The following is a 26,696-nucleotide window of genomic DNA, read 5'->3' as shown; positions in this document are numbered from 1 at the left end:
TCACATCAAATTAACCTGCAGTAAATAAATTTTCGACGAAACGAACCGACTGGTGGAGTTCAATACCAAGATAAATTCAAAAGGCACGATGATTACGCAACTAATGTTACGTCCCGTCGCAACGCTATATTTGCTAGTGTTAGGCTATCCGCACCGCGCACCTGGAAACAGGCCTGCAGCGGCCGGTAGCGTAGCGTGAGCCCGCACCGCGCGCCTGGAAAGGACACGGGAGCGTACCGTGCGCACAGGACACCGCCAGAGATAGCGCACGGGGCAACGCTAAACACTGTAGCGAGCGAGAGAGAGAGTTGGTGAGAGAGAGGAAAGGGAAGAAGGAGAATAAAATATGGAATAGTAGGTATAGAGTATGAGATAGAGATAACACGGGTATGAAAGAAATAGGTATAGAGTAGAGAATCTCAATGACTAGAATAGAATATTCTTTTTTAAGATGAAAATAGAGTTGGACGAGTGCGGATAGCCTTATAACTGAAATGATAGAGAAAGCGAGGGCTTAGAAAGGGAAAGAAATTATCCGAACAACGCCCTCCTATCGCTGCCAGCTCTCCTCCCATCCCATGGCTTCCCTTCTCTGCCCCGCCTCTTCCTGCCGCTCCGCTTCCTTGCGTCGCACAGCCGCCTCCCCCGCTGCACCATCCTTCCCCTCAAGTCGGCACTACGGAGGCGCATCCACAGCCCCGCTCGCGTCCCCAGTCGCCTCTCAGCCGCCGCGGGCCCTTGCGGCGGCCTCTTACGACTACGGCGGCGACCTGCTCAGGCCCATCGACACACAGACGATCATCATAGCGGCCGCCGTCGTATCCGCGGTCTCCCTCTCTCTCGTCCTCGGCCTCAAGGTCTCCACCGCTGGCTTTCTAGCTATTTTCTTTTCTTGTTGAATGCATGAATGGCAGGCTGTTGCCTGTTGGTCTCTGTTAAGGTTTTGTGATGTTCTTTGCTGTGCTCTTTCAGGGCGACCCGGTGCCGTGCGACAGGTGCGCTGGGAATGGTATTTGCAGTCTCTCCTCCATTGCATTCTTCTTTCTCTGGCCGGGTGAACTGAATGGATGATAACTCTAGAAATTAGCCTTCTGATATGCACTGCTGTATGGTTGTTCCAAAGCCTGAAACTATAGCAAATCGTACTTGTCTTGTCTGATGCTAATGGGGGCGGGGGGCGGGTCATCATTATCTAGCTGTTTGCCACACGCACATACTTATTTGTATAGGCAGAAGGCACATCCACTTTTGAATCACCCCCAATTTGTGAGTTATTCTGTTTAGTCTGCTACTCTCTTTTTTCGCGAACGGGATTGAACCCGTATTTCATTAAGACGGCAGGAATTTTGGTACAACCGGTTGTTAGGCCTGCTACATCCAATCGTTTGCGAGTGGCAAGCGATCTCGTTAGCAAGGCTAACAACCCTCAACTGTTAGTCTGCTACTCTGCTAACACAATATGTCTAGATGATTATATAGTTCCCTTGGGGTCAGCGCTTCACTTGTTTTCTTAGTAGTTTCAATGCCCCCTACAAATTGATGGAAATTATCAATAGGTACATCTAATTCTTTTATATAGATTGAAATATTTATGGATGGTAAAATGGCCCAAGAAAATAGTTAATTTGGCTTGATGCTAAATCATTGTGAGAGTGGGTGAGCTTTTCTATCAGCGGAGAGAAACATTACCCTATCTTTATAGGCATGCCCGTGCATGTTTACTACATCACCACTTTACCTCCATGCTGTGTGCCTCACTGCTCCTCAGTGAACTGTTTGGGGAGAAAAACATGCAACACTTTTGTTTAATACAGAGGGAAATGCATTTCAACTGATGGGCAGGAAAGACATACAAATATAGACCTTTTGAGAGAGAAACACATAAAGATGTTACTCTTAAGTAAATATAGCACATTGACACCAATATCTAGTTACATGCTTATAACGTTTTGTACATGTATGATGCCTTGACACTTGCTAACTAGGGGGCACGAAGTGTGTGTTCTGCAACGATGGCAAAATGAAGGTGGAAAATGGAGTCGTTGAGTGCCGCGTATGCAGAGGAGCAGGTTGCCCTGTTCCCTTATTTCATATCCTTTTGGATCTGCTCATAACATGATAGACCAAACCTGACACTGAAGCTAGGGATCCAGTGGATTTTCTTTTAGCGTCTATTCTGACTCTCTGTATTTATCACGCAGGGCTAATACTTTGCAAGAAGTGTGCTGGTTCTGGATACTCCAAGCGGTTGTAGCGGAAGCCCAGTTAGCTGACATTCTGTGCAGTTTTACATCCGAAAGATGGACTTTGTACAGATATATAAACTCTCTTCTCTTCCTGCCAGCAAATATATATGTCCAGGCAGAGATGAGCTTGAAGGGAAGCTGATTTACAGTCTGCTGATATATTATCAGTTGCAGTTCATTGACGATGTGCTTCTTCTCTGTTATCAAACTGTTCACAAAAGATTTCGTGTCTGTGTATCATGCAGCTTCATTAGTCATAACGCCAGCGGCCACACATCAGTGGAAAACTTCTTCTGGATTCAATTTTGGCAAAGGCACCAGCCGCTAGCTCAGAACGCTCTGCTATCTTCGGCGAAAGCCTTTGGACGCGCTCCACAGCTCCATAGTAGACGGCGCGTGCCGGGCTCGGCACGATCATGCCGATTTTGATCACAGAGGCGGTACGGTAACGCATGAGCAAAAGAGAAGAGCGCGTGCTAGGCCAATTTCGCCGGCCACGTGCTTCTGATCAGAACTGCACCGCGCTAGTAAACAATCCGGAGCCCCCTGTGAAGCACCGCGTCTGTTAATCAACTCCATGACTTTTGCACTCTCTTTCAAACAAGTACTGTACAACTGAATGCAAGAAATGAAAAGCAAAGACAGCAACGCATCACAGGGTGAAGTGGGAAAATTCATGACAAACTTTCTGGTCAAAACATAGCCTGTGCGCAAGAATGCAAACATTTTTCAAATGCTGGTTCTGCAAAAAGTACTATACAAAATGGCCTTGCAAAGCCGAAAATACCAGATAGTAGTGCTCACTCCTGACAGGTGAATTGCTTCTTCACCTACCATTACGATTACACCTGCAAGTCGCAAGTACGCGTTTGTTCTAAAGAGAAAACATATAAGGACCCTGAGACTGCAACACTTCCCAGGTTTCAGCTCTGTAGACACATGCCAGCAAACTGCAGCTCTACAGCTGCTTACACATCTGAAATCTTGCTCCTGAATTCTGAGTAGTCACTCTCCTTGGTCTTGTTTGCAGTACCTTCCTCAGTATGCCTCTCTGCAGGCTGTCTTCGAAACGGACTTGATTCGCTGTCATGAGCAGGTGGAAAGCCAAAAGATTTGATGAAACTGTTGGTCATCCGCTCAGCTTCATCCAGGACGTTCCCTAGGCTCCCAAAGAAGTCTTTCTCAAGGGCTTCCATGTCACTGCGGAGTCCAGGGAATGCAAAGGGCTCGTTTCTTCGAAAGCCAAGAGAAAGTGAACCACTTTTCATTTCTTCTGTGACATCTTCCTCAGTGTTTTCAGTTTTGGATTCCACCAGTTCAGAGGGCCTAAACAGAGATAGAACATTCAGGGGCTAAGAAGTTTGTAAATAATACACATCAACAACAAAATTGGAAAACTGATATTAGGAAATTTGTAATGCTACACTTACAAAGAGGAAAAAATAGTCAATAAAAGATTAAAAGGGCAACACAAGAAAGTGGAATTATCCCATTGCTGTTTTCTTCTGGATGAAAGTAAGGTGCAAAAAATATAACAGAGACATGTTAACTTTATATGATTTTCAATAGCACTGCACTTATGTCTTCCCCATGAGATAGCGTACGTCTTTGATGAGTAATAGCAGCATGATTTTCAATAGCACTGCACTTATGTCTTCCCCATGAGATAGTGTACCTCTTTGATGAGTAATAGCAGTATGATTTTCTATAGCACTGCACTTACGTCTTCCCCATGAGATGTATATCTTTGATGAGTAATAGCAGTACTACCTAGACGACATATCACACATGCATACAGAGGCGGATAAGATTAGTTGGCGGTTCTTTAACATTCTACTAATTAAATCTGATGTAAAATGCACTGAGTTCACAACTTCCTATAAGACATGTAAATATGAAAATGTACACATCATGTTCCCAAGAACAATTTACAAGTGACGGTAACACCTGAACTTAGAAACATTGCCAATTATAAGTACAACAGAATAAAATTAGCGGTGAAGACTAAAACCAATAGTTTGCATCTAAACCACAGCCATAGCCATCACCAGTTGTAAGCCGGACAAGTGATACCACAACCCTAAGATCACAAGTGTGACACACAGCTGTTAACGGATCGAGGGAAAGCACCAGGCACAGGCTAATATACCTGCCGACGCAGTCGCGGAGGAGCTGCTCCGTCTTCTCGCACTTGCGGACGAATCGGCCGGGTTCGACTTCCTCCGTGTGGCAGCGGGACTGCACGACCCGTCGCGTGGCGCACTGCGCCCCCTCGCCCCCTCCACCGGCGAGGTCGGGGACACCGCCGAGGCCCCGGCCGCTGTCACCGTCGTCGTCGTGCCAACGCCAACCCATGATCCGGGTTTGGGCCGCTCCGGTGCGGTTTGTTTATGGTCGCAGATTTGGGCTTGTCTTGGGGAGCAGTCCGGCGTGCGGGGGGGGGGGGGGGGGGGGGGGGGGGGGGGGGGCGGTGGCGCTTGGTGGCGCCGGATTTGTCCGCCCAACGCGTGTCTCCGCTCCGTGGGGGAGGATACCAGCTTCCATTTTTTTTATATGATTCCACTTTCTGTTATATGATGATGATGTAAAGAATAGCTTAACACTGGTCTCTCTGTTCCACAATAAAGTATAGATCTCGTTTATTTATGAGTTAAATATCTTAAAATATACATAAAAATATTAATATTTATCATATGTAATATTTCTTTTCTTTTTATTTACATATCGTATTTGCTTTATCCTAAATCATACATTTGTATCTTTGAATATTAGTTTATAGAAATTTATATAGATCCGTAATATAAAAGTATGCTTTTTAGATTAATTATAAAAATAACTTTCATAATACATAATTTTGATGTTATAAAAGTATTAGAAAATTTTTAAATATATGGTCAAAGATAATATTATTTGACTTAGGATAAAGCTAATGTGACATAAAAAAATTAACATAGGGAGTAATAAGCATTATTATGGACGTCGGTACCCTAAAAATTTGTATGCAAGACAAGCTTATAGAACATTGATCATGGAGTATAATTTCATAATCTAGTTAAAATTAAAGAAGTTTGACTTCTCGATAAACATATTGCACATTTATTCAGGTATCTATTACTCCCTCCATCCTCAAATAAGTGTACTTTTAGGATTTATGGAGGAGATCAAGTTAAATTACTTGAGAATTATTTAGCTCTCTGAAAAGTTATTTGAGCATATAATGATTGCATTATGAACATATATATATATAGAGAGAGAGAGAGTAAAAAAGAAAAAAAAAACTACTTGAACTAGGTGAAACATATCTAGAAGTGCACTTCATAGAATTTTTTTCTATAAAACCGTTTGAAACAAACTATCATGTCCTTACATAGTGATGCAGGTTGACCCAAAACTTGAACTGTACTATCTAATCAATCATTTTTGGAGATCTAATTAAAGAAAATGTTTAATGAGAGTTTTTTTTTTTGTAAAAATGACTATTTCTATCAGTAAAGAAAGATGTAAAGAGATATTTGAAATTGCTGTTGATTAAAGACTAGCCAAATGACACCAATAGCCAACATGGAGAAGGCAGTTGTGCTTATACTTAGGGAGTGTTTGGTTCGAGCTACTAAACTTTAGTAACTACTAAATGGTTTAGTCATTTTTAGTAACTCCACTTTTAGTAACTTCAGAGTTACTAAAGAGGACTAAAGTCCTTTTAGTAACTTTTAGTCATAATATTTGGTTAAAAAATTACTAAAGTGACTAAAAGCTACTAAATTTAGTAGCTACTAGACGGACCAAATAGACCCTCAGTGTGCAAAGGCACATAGAGCAAAGCCAATTAACACGGAGGCACCAAAGAGTTTGCCATACAGACCTTGTATAATTCCTATGAAACAGCTTGTTTTATAGGAATTTTGGAAAAACTGTACAAATATACTAGCAAGTTTCTATGTTTTTTTATGACCCATCCAAACGTAGGAGTGTAGGACCATAAATGCAGAGAAAATATTTGGTTACTGTAGGACCCACTGTCATTTGCAGCGGCGCCGAGATCCCCATTCCTCTTGCCCACCCCTAAACCCTCGCTTCTCCCCCAACGTTTGCTCACCAAGACCAAGATGCTCCGCCGCGCCGCCCCTACGACGGCCGCACTCTGCCGTCGAGCGCTCTCTGCCACGCCATCCTCCTCCCGCACCGCCGCGGCAACCGCGGCGGCCTCCTCCTCTGCCGTGAATTCCATCCTCCTCCGCTCGCTCAAGGAGCACTACCTCGAGGTCTGCAAGATGACGCCGCCGCCCAAGGTCAGCCCGCCCGAGCCCTTCACCATCGTCAAGGGCTCCCTGGACCAGCCGTCGGGACCCGTGCTGCGCCGCGAATACGGCGACGACGGCGAGGAGATCTCCATCTCCGTCGCCAGGCTCGCCAACATCCTGCCCGCCGGCGCCGACTCTGACTCGGAAGGTACCGGCGAGGGCGGTGGGATGAGCGCGTCCATCAGCCAGATCTTCCTCCATGTTGATATCTCCAAGCCCGGGACAGGAAAGTCGATGCAGTTCCTTTGCGGGCTGTACCCGGACGCCCTTGGGATCCATTCGGTCTGCCTCCGGTCGAAGGACGCCGAGTCGTTTGACGGGGATATGGCTTCGAAGGGCGGTGGAGAGTACCGAGGGCGTATTTTCCAGTGAGTTGTTCTTCCAAACGCTTGAGAAATTTTGATGTTTCATTCGTCTTGTATTTGTTTCTTACAATAGTTTGTGTAAGAAGATGTCTGGGCTCGAGGAATTTGATTTACTGCTCGAGTATGATTAATTAGGAGATGATTATAACTATGCAATACAGGTGGGACTATAAATTTAGATGTTAGAATAGGTGGATTGAGGACAAATTTTGTTTACTTGTTGTAGCTTGTTCTGTGGCACACAGAATTCGGATAAGAGTATTTCCTGCTATCGCCAGTTATTGATTTCAACTTTGAAGGCTTGAGCTCAAGATTTTTTTTTTATCTCATGTTGGACTGTATGCAATACCCCAGTAGACAATTCAGGTAGCCAGTGGCTTTAATAAGATGTTATTTTTGGAAGTTTGGAATTGATAAGAAGAAAACTATCATGCAGTGGGTTGATATATTCTGTTTGCATGCCCCCTGTTGAAATGTGGTCTAAGTAAAACTTGTTGGTACTTTTAAAAGTAAATACAATTCTAGTATTGCCACTAAGTGTGAAAGAATTTTAGGTGCATTGGCATGCGCAAGCGGGTCTGGGCATATTCATTCTGTTTCTTGACAATACCACTTTTCAGAGACTACTAACTAGACCATGGATTAACAACTCCAAACACAAACATTTCTATAACTTTTACTTGCTTAGTTAAACTAAAGAAAATAAATCCTTTCGATAAACGAAATAAATGCAGCAACAAGATGACAGATATTTAGATACAGTAAACGGAAGTGTTGTGTCTATGTAATAATGATTGCTTCCATTATCTGTGATGCCTGATGAGATATTTGATGAAGTTATTGATGCTTTAGATACAATGAACGGAAGTGTTGTGTCTGTAATAATGATTGCTTCCATTATCTGTGATGCCTGATGAGATATTTGATGAAGTTATTGATGCTTTAAGGGAAATGGTATTGCTTATACACACAGCTTGTTTATATAATGTGCAAAATATCGTAAAAACCATATTGACTCTGCACTGATTCATTGTTAGTTCTAAAACATTTGATTGTTGATGAGAAAAACTTAGGATATGGCAATCTCACGGACAACTCAGCATTTTGTGACTTTATTGCTCAGTTACATGTGGCCATCTATGGTTCAGGGGCTACATGTGAATATAGGACATTGAGTCAAATTCTGAGTTGCAGTTGGAACGAGTGTCATATCCTGAATTGTTCCCATTGTAAGTTGTTATCGATTGTAGACTGTAGTAGGCAATTCAGATAGAATATTTGAAACTTATAGAAGGATACAACCTAACCTCTAAGAACTACTCGTATCCCAATAGGTAATATTCTGGCTGTATGTTACCTATTGGACCTGCCCCAAATTGAACTGAATATAGAAGGCTTTCAGTATACAAGCATGCTCAGAACTTCAAATAGGATTATTTATTATTCTTTCATGTCCAATTCCTTTATTTCAGTGACTATTTAGTATTCACACAATGTGGTTGGCCCTGCTAACATTTCTGGTGAATTTTAAATGTTGAGCTACAACAACAACAACAACATAGCCTTTCAATCCCAAGCAAGTTGGGGTAGGCCAGAGTTGAAACCCACCAAGAGCCCCTAGTCACGGTTCAGGCACTTCAATAGCTGCTTTCCAAGCACTCCTATTCAAACATAGATCCCTAGGTATATCCCAAGCTTTCAAAATTTTAAATGTTGAGCTAACGAAATAAATAGATATTTGTGCATAAAATAGCAATTTATGCTATGGATATTTAGTTGCCAGTTAACCACAAACAAGGGTCCTTTAGTTGTGACTGCTCTGGTTAGTTGACTCAAATGTTAATTGACGGGCCAGTTGGTGAAACTACTGATGTCATAAAGGAGTTGGCTGCAGATAAATGCATGTGCCTCCTTAGGTCCTATACAATGTTCTGTGGCAATGCATAAAGGTACTGAAAGTAATATTGGTAATCCTCTCTGTTAACTCTTCTTTACCCTGTCCAAAAAACTTTAGATTGACTACATTTGGTTCATGTGGTGGTGTTAAATTTGGATGATACAATACAAACAAAGGATTAAGGAACACGTCACGTGTGTTAACACACTACTTTCTACTGATTATATTTATATGTTTTTTGAATGGACAGAGAGTTGGATGAAAAGGTTCGTGATGCACTCCATCTTTACATTGAAGCCCGTGGCATAAATGAGAAGCTCTTCCGTTTTCTCCAAGCTTGGCTTTATGTAAAGGATCACCGCAATCTTATACGTTGGTTCAAGAGTGTTGGTTCACTCATCAGTGAGCCAAAGCCAAAGTAAGGTACATTGCTGTCTTTGCTCTTTATCTATGTTGGTTCATATATCATTTCCATGTGGAACATCTCTGTTTTATGTATAACTAAGTGCCATGCTAAAATTGTGCCCGCTGTAGATGTACAACATTCACATATATTACTTAGCATCAACTTATCCAAGTATGCCTGAAGACTCTGAAAAACAAAACAGTATGTTTTGCAATCAAGGTCGTTTGGTAGTATTGTTCGGAACTATACACATTACTCTGAAAAACAAAACAGTATGTTTTGCAATCAAGGTCGTTTGGTAGTATTGTTCAATCAAGGTCGTTTGGTAGTATTGTTCGGAACTATACACATTATGGGTGCTAGATAGAAATGCAGTTCTGATTGCTGCCTTGCAATGTTTTCAAATTGTAATTGACTAACCGTGACTAATCATAGTGCATTAGTTGGACAACTTGATAACCTTGCTGCCTTTTTTTTCCCAATCAGGTGTCAAGAACCCGAAGGGTGGGCCTGGTGCAAGCGGTAGAGTCTTACCACCTGTGACCGGAAGGTCCTGGGTTCGAGTCGCGGTCTCCTCGCATTGCACAGGCGAGGGTAAGGCTTACCACTGACACCCTTTCCCAGACCCCACACAGAGCGGGAGCTCTCTGCACTGAGTACACCCTTTTCTTAGGTGTAGGACCCCATGCTGGAGAATGAAGATCATCTGAAAGGCGGTTGTGGAGCAGTTTTCTCCAGGATGGAGAATAGTCGTAGGATAAAGTGAATTATGTGCAAAGTTGCGCCAGCGAGGAGTTTTTGTTTATCTTTAGTTTTTATTCGCTGGGGGAATTAGTGGTGTGCTAAACGTGTTGCTGTGGTGGTTGCATTAGTTGTCATTAGTTCTTGTGATCTGCTACCCTATCATGCTGAGGTGGTTGTCAGATTCTCAATTATTCAAACTCCACACTTGGCCAGTGCAATACATCGAATCGCAAGAAGCACGTGTATAATTGAGAGACCTTTTTTTCTTCATACAAAGATGGGCGGCAGCGAAGTCATGTGTTAGTTTTTGTGCATGCAGCATTACCACGTTTGTTTAGATCTCGTCCTTTTTATTTTTTATCGGGTACAACTTGGATGATCACTCACACCAAATGCACACACATGTATGCATATCCGTACACACGCAAAAGAAGAGCGCTGAAAACACGCAGACCACCGAACGCCCACACGTGCGTGTACCATACAATTTCTGGAAAATTTTCAAAAAAAAGGTGCGACACTAGGGTAGAAGTAGGAAAAAAATAGGAATAGAAAAAAAAAATGTAGGGATAGAATGTTGTAAAGAACATAGGAGTAGAAAAAAATTGTAGGGGTAGAATGTTGTAACATCTTTAGGCCCCGTTCGCGTACCCTTAAACCCGGTTTGATCCACTTCTTTTTTTCATTCGAAATAGTGTTTTTCTATCACAAATTTCTTCAGAATTCCTCCAAACCATTCAAATTCCTCTAGAACCATACCATCCGAACGAGGCCTTAATCATGTACATGGAAAAGTACAAGATCGAGGGCTCTTTTGAAAACAGAAATGATTAAACATAGGAATTGAAAAAAAAACGTAGGATTTTTTTAGGAATGCATGTGCGGAATAGAAGATTGAGAAACACAGAGGAATGCATGTGCAAAACCGTTTAGATAGAGCATAGGAAAGGAATTGGAAAGATAGTTATGGATTAACTAGTCATACTGTATTAATCTTCTCAAATGTTACTTGTAGGCTGCTAAGAGCGTTGCATCCTTAGCAATGAGGCACATTTGCCTCATCCTACACAAAGGAAAGAGAAAAAGAGGTCCGACTAGACGTTTCTTTCCCTACGATCTCTCTGTGAAATGGATAGAATAGGTACTTTTCCTTCAGTTTTCCTATGGTTCAGTTCTCCATTCTAAATGTATGAACAGTGCTCACTTCTATAGGGAATGAAATCCTCCATTCTTCCTCCAAAAGTCCTCAAATCCAAAGGAGGGGGCCTAAACGTTTGGATGAGGCATAGGAAAAAAAAAACACACGAAATCAATGAGAGTGCAAAGTAAATTTCAATGAGGTTCAATCTCTTGGTAAAATTTCTCTAAAATTCATATGAAACAAGTAATTTCATAGGAGTTACATATGATTTGTAGGAACCTAATATTTGTCTCAAAGGGTTCATAGAAATTTACCTATAGGATTTCAATCCTCTAGAATTCTTCCACTTTTCTTATGTTGGGTGGGGCAAGAGCAAAATGAAATTGATTTATGATACGAGCATTCCTTGGGGCCCTAGTTGGAACATAGACTCAAAACACATGAATAGGAAAACCACAAGATTAAAGTTGCAAGCAATCTTACAAGAATTTAAATAAAATACAGAAAAAATTCTATTGCGGTGTTCGGATGCAACACAGGAATTCTAAGAGAGACATAAGGAAAGTTTCCATTAAGTTGAACCTCACACTAGTTTCTCTCCAAAATTCCTATAGTTTCATACATTCGATAGTAATAATCTAATTTCATAGGATTTCTTTTATCCCAAAGTACATAAATTAATTTTTTCTATAGGATTACAATCCACAAAAGGCCTTACTTTGTTCTTCCTATATGCTTTTTCTTTGTTCTTCCTATATGCTTTTTCTTTGTTCTTCGAATGCCTTACTTTGTACGTTCTCATATGAAATGCGACCGAGAAATTGGCATGCTATCTGCCATCGTGCCCCCAGCCAAGGCAACACTGACAAGGGTTGAGAAATATGTAGTATGAGATCGAGAAAGGAATTTCGTTGCAGAATTTCTTCAGTATAGCGCTTTGTCCATGTACAGGTAAGACTGTCTCCAACAATGACACATAAACACAGCACCTATTCTCTACCTAAAATCTAGATTCTCCAACAGGCCACGCAAATCAGCTCTCTTCTTCCTTGGTCTGTCCGCCGCCCACCCATCTCCAAGTTCATGGCGCCTCACACCTCCGGCGCATGCGTGGTGGCGAGCCCCATGTCGAAGACGGAGCAGTCGGCCCTGGCGAGCCCCGCGAAGAGCACCGCGCCGAGCCGCCACCGCCGGCGAGCGCGCTGATGGAGGAGCTGGTGGAGGAGGTCCTGCTGCACTTCCCACCTGCCGACCCAGCGAGCCTCGTCCGGGCCATGCTCGTCTGCAGGCGCTGGCACTGCATCGTCACGGGCCCGCGGTTCCACCGCTGCTACCGTGAGCTCCACCTCCACCACGGGCGTGGGGGATCGTCGCCCCCGATGCTGGGCTTCCTCGCCGACACTGGAGCGGGGGCCCACTTCGTGCCCACCTCCACCTTCCGCCCCGCACCCGCACCCGACGGCGGCCTCCTCCTCGTCGGCTGGCGCGCCTCCGCGGCCACCACCACCGCCTCCGTCGGCGACCACCTCGACTGCTCCAGCGGCTCCCCGCAGCAGCCCTGCCTGACCGCGCCGGCCGCGTCCGCCGCGGACCCGCCTGGAAGCGTCGGCGGCTCCCCGCCGCGGGCTCGCCTCACCGAGCCGGCCGCGCCTCGCCGCGGGCCCACCACAACGGCGCTGGACATTTGCGTCGTCTCCCTCGCGATACGCTTATTTGCCTTTCGATGTGGCTGGTATGCAAAATGCGTTCTTTGTTTGGGTGCTCCGTTGGAGCTCGTTCCTGGCTACCCAAAACACTGTGCCGCACCTATTTTGTGTTTGGGTGGTATTGTTGAAGACAGTCTAACGACTCACAATAAAAGTCACAAGGCGTTTTCCGTCAGCACTCAGCAGTCAACTGCACGATCTCAACAATTCCAACACCTGCGTCGAGTCATCTAGCAGTGGTACTGTAGTACGTAGTAGTTGATGATCAACCGTAGTTGATCCATCAAAATCTTCACTTTTTACCTGCTGCGCTTGTGCTCGGCCGTAGTTCATCTAGCAGTGGTACTGTAGCACGTAGTAGTTGATGATCAACCGTAGTTGATCCATCCAAATCCAAATCGAACGGGGGATCCGGATGCTCTAGAGTTCAGCCTTCAGTGGGTTCGTCCCCGTAGGTCCTAGCCCGGCCGACCCGTTTTCTCCGCCGCCGGCCGCATCTGTCGTACCGGCTCGGCTCCCCGCCCCGCCGTGAATTCCGGAGCACGAGGGCGGACGGACGATTTGCCCAAGATACGGCGGCGCACCTGCCTTCGTGTCGTGTCGTGTCCTCCACTCCTGACTCCCTCGCAGCAAACGTGGCGCGCAGGCGCAGGCGAGCGGGGGAGCTCGCGTTCGGACGCCGCTCGCGTCACCCCGAATCGAACCTGCCTGAAAGAGATATACGTGGACGCGGTGGCACCCATCGCGCCGGGATATTTCCAAAACTGCAAGTCACGAGTCACGACCGTGACGTGTTTGACTGACGTGAACCGGCCGGCAACCTGCTGATTCAGGCATGCGGAATTGGGGTCCCTAGCGTGATGCTGGTGTCGCCCTAACAGGGAGCACAGGTTAGTTGAGCCGAACCGAACCTGCCTGGTTAATAGCTCGCCCATGGTTCTTGTTTTCTAGTTAACCCATGGTATCAGTACTGTATTACTCTTGGTTGGGTTAGTTTTACTGTCAGTTCGAACTTTTGATTCGACACAAGTAGTACTCCGTACGGCTGCCTTATGCTTTCCCGGTAATTTTGGTGAACGAAAAGAAGTGCTCTGCTGCCCGGTGCCTAAGATTATACTCCTACGGGTGTTTGGTTCCACGGACTAAATTTTAGTCTATGTCACATCGGACGATCGGATGTTAATTAGGAGGACTAAACATGAGTTAATTATAAAACTAATTACACAGATGGAGACTAATTTACGAGAAGAACTTATTAAGCCTAATTAACCTAGCAGCAGCACATATTTACTGTAGCATCATATTGTCAAATCATAGACTAATTAGGCTTAAAAATTCATCTCGCAAATTAGTCGTAATCTATGTAATTAGTTATTTTTTAGTCTATATTTAATACTCCATGCATGTATCAAACATTCGATAGGACATGGACTAAAATTCAGCCTAAGGAACCAATCAGGCCCTAGCTAGCTTAGAAATAGAAGCACTTCCAAGTCGGGACCACTGTTGCTTGCAGAAGTAAGCGCACAGTGACAGGTCTTTGGCATGCGAGGTTAACATTGATCTTTTCCCCGTGTACAAAGACGTTTCACCGGGGTCGGTGTCAGCGCCATGGTACAGTGAACCAAAACGTCAAACCCGGCGTTTGTTTGACGCATACATCCACGGTCCAGCGCGACCTCGAGCCACCCCTACCGCCGCCCCCACGTTTCCCCTCTCCACCGATGGTACGGTGAGTGGTGGCTCGCTGCCATCTGGCGACCGGAGTGGCAACGCTTCTTCCTGACGTCGCTGACGCGAAGCACGCACCACCGCCACCGTACTCAAGAAGTCAAGATGTCAGCTGCGCAACCAGCAAATGTAGGTCTGGCGCTCGAATCAGCGGCGCCTCCGCATGCTTGCTCAAATCGTGATGCAAGCTTGCTTGATACTCGCCCGTCGTCCGTGTTCAGTTCAGTGTCCTGTGTCCATGCTACCACTTTACAGCAGCCTGTTCGGCTGGAGCTGAAACGATCGTATAGATCATAGATTATTACTGTTGGCTGGTTTGGTGTGAGAGAAAAATATTGTTTTGACTAGAAATTTACGATCGTTTACGACTAGGCGATCATACGGGATATTTCCGGTGCAGCATGCAGTTCCGCGGCGTTGGACTTGGTAATGAAGAAGCTTCTTCCTTCCAATCCCAATCCCCCCTGATGCCGACGTGTTTGACGTGCGCCGGCTGCTGAGTCAGCGACGTGGAAAGAGTTTAACACGTCACCGGAACAGTGGACATTGCCAGTAGTTTGAGCATTGCCATCGCCAGCTTTTGGGCTTACCTTACCTTACCTCTAGTAGCACTATGACATCTGCGCTTGGAATTTGGAAACCTGATCAAGGAAGGAACAAATGCCTCTCTCTAGACTACTGACCTCCGCTCATCTTGCTGTTATGTCAATAATGCTGATGATGCGCCGACGAAGTAGAAGGAAGATAATCCGATTGGAATTGTGAAACAATTTTTTTTTATCAAATGCGATTACCATGTTTTAATGAAAATACAAACTGTAGCGCGCGAAGCTACGTGTGAAGTAACCAATAATCCAGGGCTCATAAACTTGAAATCTAAGTGGCCACAACAGTTAAACAAAAATCCATATTGGTGTCCGTACTCGATTGGCTACACCAACGCAACACAATGCAGCGTCTTTGGCGCGCGTGCAAGGTCGATTAATTTTGGATTTACAGGAAGAAGAAGAAGAAGAGAAAGGTCAATTGTTCCACGTTAGGGCCTGTCACTCCGAACGTTAGGTGCCAGCACCGCGGCACGGCAAACCAAAGTCCAAAACGTGAGCCCGGGCGTTTGCTAGGATCCACTCGTTTCCGCGAGGCGGACAAGCCTGAGCGTCCACCCAACGACACACGTTCCCGTCGCTGGGCGACTTGCTGCGACCCACCCGAGGAAAGAATCGGACGGCCACCGACCGACGCTTCTGTCCTGACGACGACGACGACGAATTGAAGCACGCGCGTGAAGCACCATCGGCGGACCGCGGACACCGAGGCAGAGCGCGCGCGGTTGGGACTTGGGAGTACAGTACAGTAACCCGGGTGGTGTGGCCAGTCAGCCAGTGCCGCAGGTTGCTTCCCACAGTGCAATATACGTCTCGTGAGTGTTCAATGTTCACACTGCCAACCAACACAGCTGCATCCTCGATCGAGTCGATGAGTCCACTGTGTTCGCGCCACGCGCTTGGACCAGCTCGTACCGACTCCACTAACCAAGGAACTTTCGTTATTAAGTTAAAAATTAGTAAACCGATCATATAACGTCCACGACTTTTCCTTTTTCTTTTCCTTTTCTTTTTTAAAAAATGTTTTCATGTTTTTTTTTTAAAAGTTACCATGATACTCATAACTTCTATGTATGATATTTTATAGAATAAAAATTATCACCACAATATTTTATTTTTACTTTTTCAATATAGATTTTTACATGATTTTATAGATAAACTACTATAACAAATTTTCTACACGACCTTTACAGTTCAATTCTTGTGCATAACTCTGATGATGTGGAAGTTGTATTACTGTATCACACATATATATCATCGGTTGCTTATACCCTCTATTCTAAATTATGAGATGTTTTAGCTTTAGATATTTAGATAAATGACTTATGCTTTGGACTGGAAAGACTAAGAGTATGCAAATAAAGATACACCAATCTCAAATCTAGCATGCGCTGAACCTCGTATGTGCAGTAACAGTGAAATCCGGGTCAACTGTTGATTATATATATATATATATATATATATATATATATATATATATATATATATATGAGAGTATATTTAGTAGCCAGCTATAAAATAAGTTATTCTGTAGCCACCTCCATTTACGATAATTCTATATACTAATTTACGATAATGCCAATACATATTTACGATAGTTGGGTTAATATAACATATGGGGATATTTACCATAACGTTATAGTAAACCACTTAGTAAGGAGTTACTATAATCTCGTAAATTAACATAGTAATTATCGTAACTCAAAGTGGCTACAAAATAAGTTATTTTGTAGCCAGCTATAGGGTAGTAGTTCTGGTCGAATTTGAATTGTAAATCTTATTTTTTTTAGCGAAAAATACACCGTAGAGGCGGTTCTAGACTGAACTGCCCCTACAAATCGATTTGTAAGGACGGTCTATGTACCATCCCTACAAATACATGATTTATAGAGACGGTATGATAGAGACTGCTGGCCGAGCCGCCTCTACAAAACCTCACCGGGCACCTCTACTAATCCTGTCTGTGGTAGTGTCAATGCTTTGATACGTAGAGTAGGATTAATCCACTGACTACTATTAATCGGATCCAATCCTTTGATACGTTGGATGGTTTGGAGGAATGCTGGAGGAATTTGTGAGAGAAAAACACTGTTTTGAATGAAAAAAGAAGCGGATCAAGCCGGTTTTAAGGGCACGCGAACGGACCCGAACCATCCAAATTTCTCCGAGCGAACAAGCCCGTAGAGTTAAATCTGCACTGTATCTGAATATCTGATGGCTGGAGTAAACTAAACGCTGCCAGTTGTTAGTTCAGCTTTGCCTGTGGACCGAGTCCAGGCGTCCGAAAAGGGCAGGCGTTGCGGCATCAACATGCTCATCTCTCGCACGGCCTTGAAATCTCCACCGACCGCGCCAGTGCGCCACCCCTCGCTTCGCCCCTACTTAAAATCTCCGAGTGGCCTCCGCTTCGCCACGCAGAGAGCTCACAGCAGTAACCGCCGAAGCAAGCAAGCGAGCGAAGCACGCGCGCGCCGCCGGCGTCAAGCTCAGACTCAGGTGCGCGGGCACCGGGCACCAGCAGCAGCCAGCGCAGGGGGATGGCGATCGTGGGCGCGGAGTACTGCGACCCCGAGGAACGCGTCCTGACGGTGCGCAAGACCTCGCACTTCTCCCCCGGCGACGGCTTCGCGGCCTACGACACCCGCACGGGCGGGCTCGCCTTCCGCGCCGACACCTACGGCCGGGGCCACGGCGGGGGGGCCGCGTCGGCCGGCGAGCTCGCCCTGCTCGGCCCGGCCGGGGAGCCGCTCCTCACCGTGCGCCGGCGGCGCCCGTCCCTGCACCACCGATGGGAGGGCTTCCTCGGCGCCCGCTCCGACGGCCAGAAGGCGCTCTTCTCGGCCCGCCGCCCGTCCATCCTCGGCGGCTCCGCGGCCGGCGCCGTCATCGAGCTCCTCCCGCCGCCGGCCGCGGCCGCCGCCCCCGAGCTGCTCCGCGTGGACGGGTCCTTCCCGCGCCGGTGCTGCCGCGTGGTGGCGGCGCCCAGGGCCGAGGGCGAGAAGGCCAAGGTGGTGGCGGAGATCAGGCGGAAGGTGGACGAGGGGGCGCGCGTTGTCATGGGCCGCGACGTGTTCGTCCTGCGGGTCAGCCCCGGCTTCGACGCGGCGTTCGCCATGGGGATCGTGCTCGTGCTCGACCAGATCGCCGGCGACGAGGCCAGCGTCGACGCTGGAGCGGACGTCATCGACGCCAAGATTTGGTGACCTACGATCGAGACCTATGGGGTTGTCCCCTCGCTTCTTGGTTTTGCTGTGTATAGACTATAGAGCCTGCGATCTTGTTCCCTTCTCCTTTGTATGTTCGCGTATTTGCTCCAGAGAACTGGCAATGCATAATACATGCTCGACTTTTGCTTTTTCTCTCTCCCAGTCAGTACAGCAGCAACTAGGAGTACGTACTGTCTGTCACTAGTAGCAGTCTGGCACAGCAACAGGACTCCGTACCAGAGCAAAGCAACATAGAAATCTGCATCAGTTTATCTTGTTCATCATTTTTTTTACATTACCTCTTCCGATCATCAAAAGGTGACACCAGACTTGATGTTTCAATCTTACCCCATCTGAACTTCCTGTTCTGTGTACTAAGTCACTGTTTGGATACATAGGAACATCGGGGTAATAGCTAGCTGCTAATAATTAGCTCCTTATTTAAATAGATCTAGCTAATAGCTTAATTAGCTAACTGGTAACTGAGTACCCTAGCAGCTAATGGATGTAAACAGGGCCTAACTTTGGTAATCCACCTCAACCGCTCTCTTCAAAACACATGAATCTTGGAGCTAGAGCTACTAGTCAACAAGGCGGAGGCGTCGTGCTCAAGTTGCAAATGGATCGAGGAGACGTTCTCTGTGAAACACGTTGCATGCATTAGCATGTACTACTAGAGACGATATCCACAACACGAAGGCGTTGGTTAATCCCAACAAAATTGAAGAACAGTGCGCAGACCATCAGTTAGCATTGTAGATTAGCTGTGTGCCTGTATTGCTGATTGCACCAGCAGGCCAAGCAAACTGCTGGAGGAACAAAGGAATCTTGCCGTGGAGAAAATGGCTAGCCGCGGATCAGATATTCAGATTGCAGATCCGACAGGCATATCTCTGCGCTGCAGTTTATGATGAATGGGCATTGCGTACTACGGAAAACACATGCGCTTTCGCCGCACCTTTTAGTCTTTTACGTCAGACTCAGGCAGGCTTCCTTGGTTGTCAGGCCCTCCGGCGCAAGCAAGTTGCAATTAAGGGAGACGTTCTCGGTGGCAGAGCTTGCTTGTCAGGTCCATTGGTGTGGTTCGTTCCCACGAACAAGCACGAACTTCCTCCTCCGTCTACCAAAGAATGTAATTCTCGTTTTTCGAGAGAGAAAATTATATTCTTACCCCTATTCAGAAGTCTAATTATGATTTTACCTTTTTTTTACTTTGTGATTTTGACCTTGTTATTTTGAAACAAATCATCCGTTTACCCCTAGTTTGCACGTCCGTCAGATGGATTGAAATAAACAAATTAAAAAAAAACAAAATCCCAAAACACATAGGCTAAAAGACCGAATTGCTCTTTATCTTCAGCCTGTTCGTTTGGTCATATTTGACTTATAAGTCATGATTGAAAATACTATTAACTGATTTAGTGTGATATAAAAATAGTGTTCGTTGGTTGAAAACCAGTCAAACAAACATGCGCTTATCTTGAGCCTCCTACTCGTCCCGACCCACGGGGCCAAGGCGTATCCCGGCCGCGGTGCTCGGTCGCAGGCGGAGCAGCGGCGGTGCCCCGTCGCGCCGCGGCCTGCGCAGAGCAGCGGCGACGCCTGGCCACGGCGCTCGGCCCAAGCGAGTGGTGCGGCCGTGCGGCTCGGCGCACAGGACGGCAGCGGCGCGCGGGCCGCAGTGCTTCGGCGGCGCACGGGGTGTCGGCAGCGTGCGGGGCGGTGGCGGGGCGCGGTCGTAGGCAGCCCATCGCTGTGGTACGGCGTGAACGTACGGCTCCTGGAGATCGACGTGGTGCTCTCCTTGCTTCTTCTCCAATGCACATCCTCGTAGGAGTGCATGTGCCTGCTGCCATGGCTAGCAGCTTTCCCGTTATCGTGCTGCTGGTACCTGTACGGCACGATGTCCATGCACCTGTCGCTGTCGTCGTCGTCTAGGCTTCTCTCCAGTTCGAAGTTTCTTGACTGCTTCTTGCCCCATTTGCCTGTTGCTGTGTTGCACGAAGGAGATATGTTTGGCTGAGATCATTTCAGAAGTATTATCTCTTCATGGCATTGGTGTTGGGGTGATCTTGGAACGACCGATGGATTCCTATTGTTATTGTTGTCGTAGTGCTATTAAAATTTTGCTAAGATGCTACTAAAATTTTAAATATTTTTTCAATATTAAAAGTGATTTAAAATAATTATAAGTTGTGCCAAATTTATTTGGTCAAATCTAACCATTTTTTTGGTTAAAATACAATATAAATGTCTTGTTATAAATCAGGGGTTAAATCACAGATAGCTTTAGAAACCAGGGGCAAAATCACATGTGCATCTTTGTTATTTTGTATAAAAGTTAACACATTTAGGGAGGATGACAGAAGAGGGGCAAAGTGGTGCTTCGTTTTGAAAACACAATGGTAAATTTATAAAGTTAAAAAATAAAGGCAAAACTACCATTTCAATACAAAGCAGGAGTAAGAATACAAGAGCCCTTTCGAGAAGTCAAACAGTTTGAACTTTAACTAAATTTATATAAAAAATACAAACATTTATAACACAAAGTAAGTAACATTAGATTAGTTATAGAATATATTTTTATAATAAATTTATTTAAAGATATAAATACTAATAATATTTTCTATAAATTTAATTAAATTTAAGCTTCTTTAATTAGCGCGTATCTTATAATTATATTCTTTTGCGGAGGTACTAGTTGAGACCAAACAGCACGATTGCAATAGAGGCATTCGACCAAGACGTCTCCTGCGTTCTGTGAAACACGTTGCATACGCATTGGCATAAGATAAGGACAGCGTCTAGTACAGGTACTCCTGTACCATCAGGCATCAGTGAGCATTGTACTAGTTGCAGACCGGCTGTTGTGCTGATTACTCTCCTCCTAATTTAGTCGTTGTTCCATCAAATATTTGACATATGTATAAAATATTAAATATAGACTAATTATAAAATTAATTACATAGTTTGCGACTAATTTGCGAGACGAATCTTTTAAGCTTAATTAGTTTATGGTTTGACAATGTAGTTCTACCGTAAACATATGCTAATGACGGATTGATTAGGCTTAATAAATTCGTCTACCAGAGTATTGACGGATTCTGTAATTTATTTATTTTATTAGTATCCAAACACTCAATACGACATCCTCACGTGACATCTTCTAAATTTTAATCACCGAATCCAAACACCCATTTAGATCGGGCGGCCAGGCCAGCTGGTGGAAAGGAATGGAATCTTGGCGTGAAGAAATTGGCTAGCGCATGGATCAGATTGCGATGCCCGAGCTCTATTCGGCCCATACGTAAGCTGGCTAGAGTTGTTTTATTATAAAAAAATATATTATACTAGCTAATAATTCGACTGATACGTTCAAGCCGCAGCTGCAGTTTACGACGAGAATTGAGTAGCAGTATACGAGTACTTTAAAACATATGCGCTTCCGCTGCACCTTTTAGGTCAGACACAGGTTCCATTCCGGTCTCCACACCACTTGCATGCATGCTACTATATACTATCATATTCGCCTTGAATTATAACAACAGTAATCTTGACTATCCACAAATGGCACTGTGGGGCTTTATACGAAAAATATATTTCTGCATAGCTACCATTATTTGCATATATATAATGTTACTACTGCATCAAATAGTACATGGAACCCTGTCACGTTGCACATATGGCCCCCTTCGCTTCGCTGAAAAAAGAAGCTGAAACACTGTTTTGACCGATTTATTATGAGAGAAAAATACTGTTATGACTAAAAAGACAAACCGAAAAGTACGCATTATAAGATAAGCGAACAGAGCCATGATATGATACCCACAACAAGATACGGCGATGATCTCCTTTGCTGAACCGACACATTAACATAACGTGTTATTATTATTATACTAGTCCATCATGTGCGCCCTCGCGCGCGTCGGTAGTCAGTTGAAAATGCAATCGCAGATCTAAACGTGTCTATATATTTTTTTTAAGATCAGAGTATAAAATTAGGTAGTACAAAGAAGCTGAAATATTACCTTTTTTTTGTATATATATGCACATATTTGACATTATACTACAAGCAGGATGGATACATATATTACGTAAAGTGATCACATGGGTTTAGTAATGGTCTTAGGTCATGACATGGGATGGTACTTTACACATTGCATAACATAGAGTAGCACAGAGTGGTTTTGTACATTGAGCAGCCATGATTAGTAGCAATCCATGCATAACCGAGGATATTCTAGGACTTTACATTGCTTATCCTTATTAGTAACCTTAACCTGCGCAGCGGCCGGGCAGTGGCCAGGCCCACGGAAGGGCCGGCTGCGGCGACCGGCGGGGCCCGCATGGACGGGCGGGCACTCAGGGCGGCAGCGCGGTGGCGGCGAGCGGGGGTGCCGGCGACCCGCGCCTGCGCCCGCGAGGATGCGCAGCTGTCCCACCAGGTGGAGAGAGAGAGGGAGGAGAGAGAGAGCCGGAAGGGAGAGAGAGGAAAGGCCACGTCAGGAGGGAGGGGTGAGGGAGATATTTCTACCGAGCCAACTAGCACCGTACAGTGCAGAAAAGACACTGGCCATTGTCTAATCTTCATCCAACGGAGCAAATAAAATTTACTAACGTGCAACAGACTAAATATCTAATCGAAAACTGTATCGTCTAATACATGCACTGCTATCTTCTCATGGAGGACTCGCTTGACCACAAGCGATCATGGATTGATTCCATAATTAGCTTATGTAATTGGCAAATCTAAAACAACTGGGTTCATAATCCACAAGCAAATAGCAACTGTAGCAGCTGTACTAAACTACAATCCACCAAAAGTGTTATATAAATTTAAAAAATCAAAGTAAAGATCAACCAAATCGATGTACATACAAATGTACAAGATTGAGGATGCAAAAATATAAAGCTTCATGATGCAGGAAGGTATTTGGTGCCCAAAGGAGGTTGAAGAATGGCGTGTTACCTATATGCAGTTTGCATGTCCGAGGGTCGGCAACACCTGTAGCGGCTGCATTGAGCTACAATCTAAAAATATATAATACAAATTTACAAAATCAAGCTAAAGGTCTACCAAATCGATCTACATATGTATTACATCAAGGAAGCACAAATCAAAATTTCATGGTACAGGAAGGTAACTGGTGCCCAAAGGATGTTGAAGAATATTGCGTTTCCTATTGCAGTATGCATGTCAGAGGGCGAGGCTGGTGACAGCTCGTTGAACACAGACACCACAACTCGGCATCCTGTGGACGCAATTCAGCATATGTTGGTAAATCAAAGAAAGTGAAGCAGACGATGAAAGTAGGCAAGAGCGATAGCGTAAGTCTGCACACACAAAAAAAAGTGTGGCAAAAAAGAATAAACTTGTTTGAGCAACACAGCTAAGTTCTGAAAGGAAAATTGAGATACGCAGGTACCATCATAAAACAAAGGCAGCAGAATATATGTTCACGTAGATAAATTAGAAAGGCACAATGCGGAATCTATGTAGCCTAAGATATTTGTGGCTTGTAGGCACAACCATAAAGCAAAGGAACATTATATATAAGGGTCCTTATGAATTAAGAGTCACCATAGAACCAAGCTACTATAATAGAGTGTTTGCCTGTTTGGACACCTGGTCAATAGATATAGGCAGTATTCAATGTAACAACCATTATAAAGAAAACATGTCCCAAAATTAGCTTAAGGATGGGCTCACAGGCTGAGTGAATTTGGATAGAGCACTTGCTTCATCATGAACTTGTATTTGCAACCAGGCACATCATCCTAACAGCATTGTCTCCCAAACGAAGAGAGTCCCATAGCAACTTCTATCTGCAACACCATGACCAAATCAACACCTCTCACACCATCAGAAGGCATGGATACACAAGATGCGATAGGAATAAGACTGGAACAATTTTTTCCCTGAGATTAAGCGTAGTGAACATTTAGAGGTTGACAGATTTCATAAACCTCATAGGACATAGTAGGTGATAAGTTCATAATTAAAAGTTGTCCGATGTATTATTCACAAATTTTAGAAGCTGCAATGGTCGATACATAATAAAATGTACTACTCTATGTTTTTTTGTTCTACGACCACTTTGTGTAGTACACAATAATTAGGGACAAATAAAGGTGAAAAGGAAGCTTGGGAAATGTGATTACCTCTGGTCAAGCAAACTCCCGAAATCGAGTTGGACTACTTGGCGATGTCGATGATAGATACGGTGCACTAGATCCGTCCCTTTTGGTCGCGCTGGCGTCATCTGACGAAACCCAATCAAAAGAAATAACCATCTCAGGAAACCCGGTCAAAAGAAATAGCTAGGGTTTCATGGAGGAGCGGAGCACACGATCACCATGGGGAGGAGGCATTGCGGAGCCCATGGGGAAGGATGGGGGAGAGGCATGGGGACCGTCGGGGTCCACCCGCGCCGGAGCGCCGCCCGTCGAGGGCGCTGCCTTAGCCGGCGTCCGCCGCCGCACCGGGAGGGAAGGAGAGAGAGAGATAGGAAGGGGAGGGAGGCGAGAGGTAGGCGAGGGAGAGAGGGAGGGAGGACGAGGAGGAGAAGGGCGGCCGGCGCCGCCGTGCCAGGCTCGCGCCTGTTTCCGCGTCGGGAGGAAGAGGCCGGCAGAGAGAGTGAGGAGACAGAGAGGACGGGGTGAGAAGAAGAATCGGGAAGGAGAAGCTGAAGCTGTTGTATATATTTGACTGTTCGGATTCAGACGAGAAGCGAGAGAAGCAGAGCAGAAGCGAGAGAAGCCAACTAGAAGCACGAGAATCGGTTGTCACTGAGAATCCGCTTCGAGCAATCTGGGACGTTGAACTGAAGATTAGACGGCCAGGAATATTTGGAGCGACGTGGATGGGCTAGGAGGCGGCCAAAGCAAACTGCTTTGATATAATAGAATGGAGGAAGAGGCCGGCAGAGAGAGCGAGGAGAGAGAGCGAGGAGACAGAGAGGACGGGGTGAGAAGAAGAATCGGGAAGGAGAAGCTAAAGCTGTTGTATATATTTGACTGTTCGGATTTAGACGAGAAGCGAGAGAAGTAGAGCAAAAGCCAGAGAAGCCAACTAGAAGCATGAGAATCGGTTGTCGTCGAGAATCCGCTTCGAGTAATCTGAGACATTGATCTGAAGATCGGACGGCCAGGAACATTTGGAGCGACGAGGATGGGGCATACCAAAATAATAGCTCTCCCACACCTTTTGAGCGGCTAAACCCCACGAGCACCTACCACTCCACCACATGCTGCACCCAGCAGCCAGCAGCACACAATTATTGGGACGTACACGTACGCAGACGCAGCGGCACAGCAGGGGCAGCGTGCAGTACTGTGTGCCGTTCCTTTCCGGCTTGACTGGTCGCCGGCGCACTTGCACAGGAGACAGACAGTCGATCGGTTAGTCTGTTGGCCACCCAGCTCTATCGCGCGCGCTGATAGATGTTGCTCTCCAGCGAAAGGGTCCGCGGCAGGTTCACTCGCGTTCGAAGCAAACGGAGGGGTGTACAGGCAGGGTTAGGCACCGAAGAACGCCGCACGCACGAGACACTGTGTCTGTCTGGCAGAATTTTTTGTCCGTGACGACCTATATATGAATCGATCGAGCGGATTGAAAAAAAAAAAAAAAAAAAACCCGGCTGGTGCTCATCATCCTGCGATCGTGTATTCGTGTGTTACTGTAACGGTAGTAGTGGTTTGTGGTGTGCGCATACAGCTTAACTTGTCTTAGTCTGACCGGCGTCCCTTTTTCATTCTCTTTCGCTTGGACGCGGCCCTTTTAATTAGTAGGGGCGAGATGCTTTAAGCCAAATTAATAAACGCTTTGCAACATGCACATGTGCAGAAGAAATGACTCCAGCTTGGAGCACACAGGCATTACTAATCCTGCACAGCAGCAAGCAACGCGTCCAGTGCACGGAATCCGGCCTGCAGCCAGACGCCTCCTTCTCCTTCTCCTTCTTCGAGGATTTGCTCCATGCAGTAGTTGCCTGTAGTTGCGCTCGCACCAGACCGGCCAGGTCACAAGAAGCACAAGTGAATCAAATCCTTTCCTGAGCTCCCCGCCAAGCTGCATGCGCGTGCGCAGCCACCACTGAACTGCACCAGCCGAGCCGAGCATCGCTACCTGGGGCCTGGATTGTGTGAGACCCCGCTGATGGGCCTGGGCCAGTCTGATGGGCCGGGCCGAATTGCGAGTACTGTAGCGACAAACAATGTGAGCACTGTATCATCGGGACACTGTAGCGTTAGTTCCGAGTTCGCCCAAACGGCTTAAATAGCCAGACAAATAACGTGTAGTAACCTTTGGTTAACCGTTTTACGCGAAGCGATGACGAAAGCGTAAC

General features: G+C 45.6%; 4 protein-coding genes and 1 long non-coding RNA gene across 6 annotated transcripts; 3 read left to right on the top strand and 2 right to left on the bottom strand.

The window, feature by feature from the left end:
* The first annotated feature begins 543 nt into the window (after window positions 1–543).
* Window positions 544–2,428, top strand: LOC136459115 (protein BUNDLE SHEATH DEFECTIVE 2, chloroplastic-like). The gene is made up of 4 exons (XM_066459015.1): window positions 544–857; window positions 973–1,009; window positions 1,986–2,069; window positions 2,202–2,428. Exons 1-4 carry the CDS (start codon window positions 579–581, stop codon window positions 2,252–2,254), a joined length of 453 nt encoding a protein of 150 aa, XP_066315112.1. The 5' UTR covers window positions 544–578; the 3' UTR covers window positions 2,255–2,428.
* Window positions 2,429–2,953: 525 nt separating this feature from the next.
* On the bottom strand, window positions 2,954–4,671 carry LOC136459114 (fra a 1-associated protein-like). Its single transcript, XM_066459014.1, has 2 exons — window positions 4,396–4,671; window positions 2,954–3,572 (listed from the first exon to the last, which is right to left on the bottom strand). The coding sequence occupies exons 1-2, from the start codon at window positions 4,599–4,601 to the stop codon at window positions 3,215–3,217; spliced, it is 564 nt and encodes a 187-aa protein (XP_066315111.1). The 5' UTR covers window positions 4,602–4,671; the 3' UTR covers window positions 2,954–3,214.
* Window positions 4,672–6,287: 1,616 nt separating this feature from the next.
* LOC136459112 (uncharacterized protein At2g39795, mitochondrial-like) lies at window positions 6,288–10,226 on the top strand. 2 transcript variants are annotated; one of them, XM_066459012.1, is made up of 3 exons: window positions 6,288–6,915; window positions 9,060–9,227; window positions 9,702–10,226. In XM_066459012.1, exons 1-3 carry the CDS (start codon window positions 6,353–6,355, stop codon window positions 9,739–9,741), a joined length of 771 nt encoding a protein of 256 aa, XP_066315109.1. In that variant the 5' UTR covers window positions 6,288–6,352; the 3' UTR covers window positions 9,742–10,226. The 2 variants fall into 2 exon arrangements, with proteins under 2 accessions (XP_066315109.1, XP_066315110.1); XM_066459013.1 differs by having other exon boundaries at window positions 9,060–9,232.
* A 7,322-nt stretch (window positions 10,227–17,548) lies between these two features.
* Window positions 17,549–18,496, top strand: LOC136459111 (protein LURP-one-related 5-like). The gene has a single exon (XM_066459011.1). The coding sequence runs from the start codon at window positions 17,680–17,682 to the stop codon at window positions 18,343–18,345; it is 666 nt and encodes a 221-aa protein (XP_066315108.1). The 5' UTR covers window positions 17,549–17,679; the 3' UTR covers window positions 18,346–18,496.
* A 5,571-nt stretch (window positions 18,497–24,067) lies between these two features.
* On the bottom strand, window positions 24,068–24,957 carry LOC136459110 (uncharacterized). Its single transcript, XR_010760139.1, has 3 exons — window positions 24,705–24,957; window positions 24,511–24,611; window positions 24,068–24,174 (listed from the first exon to the last, which is right to left on the bottom strand). It is a non-coding gene; the product is annotated as an uncharacterized lncRNA (long non-coding RNA).
* Window positions 24,958–26,696: the final 1,739 nt, after the last annotated feature.

This window comes from Miscanthus floridulus, chromosome 6, assembly GCF_019320115.1.
Source record: "Miscanthus floridulus cultivar M001 chromosome 6, ASM1932011v1, whole genome shotgun sequence".
Classification (NCBI taxonomy): domain Eukaryota; kingdom Viridiplantae; phylum Streptophyta; class Magnoliopsida; order Poales; family Poaceae; genus Miscanthus; species Miscanthus floridulus.
Note: the sequence above shows the minus strand (reverse complement) of the source record. Positions and strands in the feature narration are given on the sequence as shown.

Bases quoted from the DNA above. Each gene is read 5' to 3' on its own strand.
- LOC136459112 (XM_066459012.1), top strand. From the start codon at position 6,353: ATGCTCCGCCGCGCCGCCCCTACGACGGCCGCACTCTGCCGTCGAGCG. The intron at 6,916-9,059 runs GTGAGTTGTTCT...TTGAATGGACAG, and splicing joins TACCGAGGGCGTATTTTCCA to AGAGTTGGATGAAAAGGTTC. The intron at 9,228-9,701 runs GTAAGGTACATT...TTTCCCAATCAG, and splicing joins ATCAGTGAGCCAAAGCCAAA to GTGTCAAGAACCCGAAGGGT.
- LOC136459114 (XM_066459014.1), bottom strand. From the start codon at position 4,601: ATGGGTTGGCGTTGGCACGACGACGACGGTGACAGCGGCCGGGGCCTC. The intron at 3,573-4,395 runs GTATATTAGCCT...ATCTCTGTTTAG, and splicing joins CTCCGCGACTGCGTCGGCAG to GCCCTCTGAACTGGTGGAAT.
- LOC136459111 (XM_066459011.1), top strand. From the start codon at position 17,680: ATGGCGATCGTGGGCGCGGAGTACTGCGACCCCGAGGAACGCGTCCTG.
- LOC136459115 (XM_066459015.1), top strand. From the start codon at position 579: ATGGCTTCCCTTCTCTGCCCCGCCTCTTCCTGCCGCTCCGCTTCCTTG. The intron at 1,010-1,985 runs GTATTTGCAGTC...CTTGCTAACTAG, and splicing joins CGACAGGTGCGCTGGGAATG to GGGGCACGAAGTGTGTGTTC. The intron at 2,070-2,201 runs GTTGCCCTGTTC...TTTATCACGCAG, and splicing joins CCGCGTATGCAGAGGAGCAG to GGCTAATACTTTGCAAGAAG.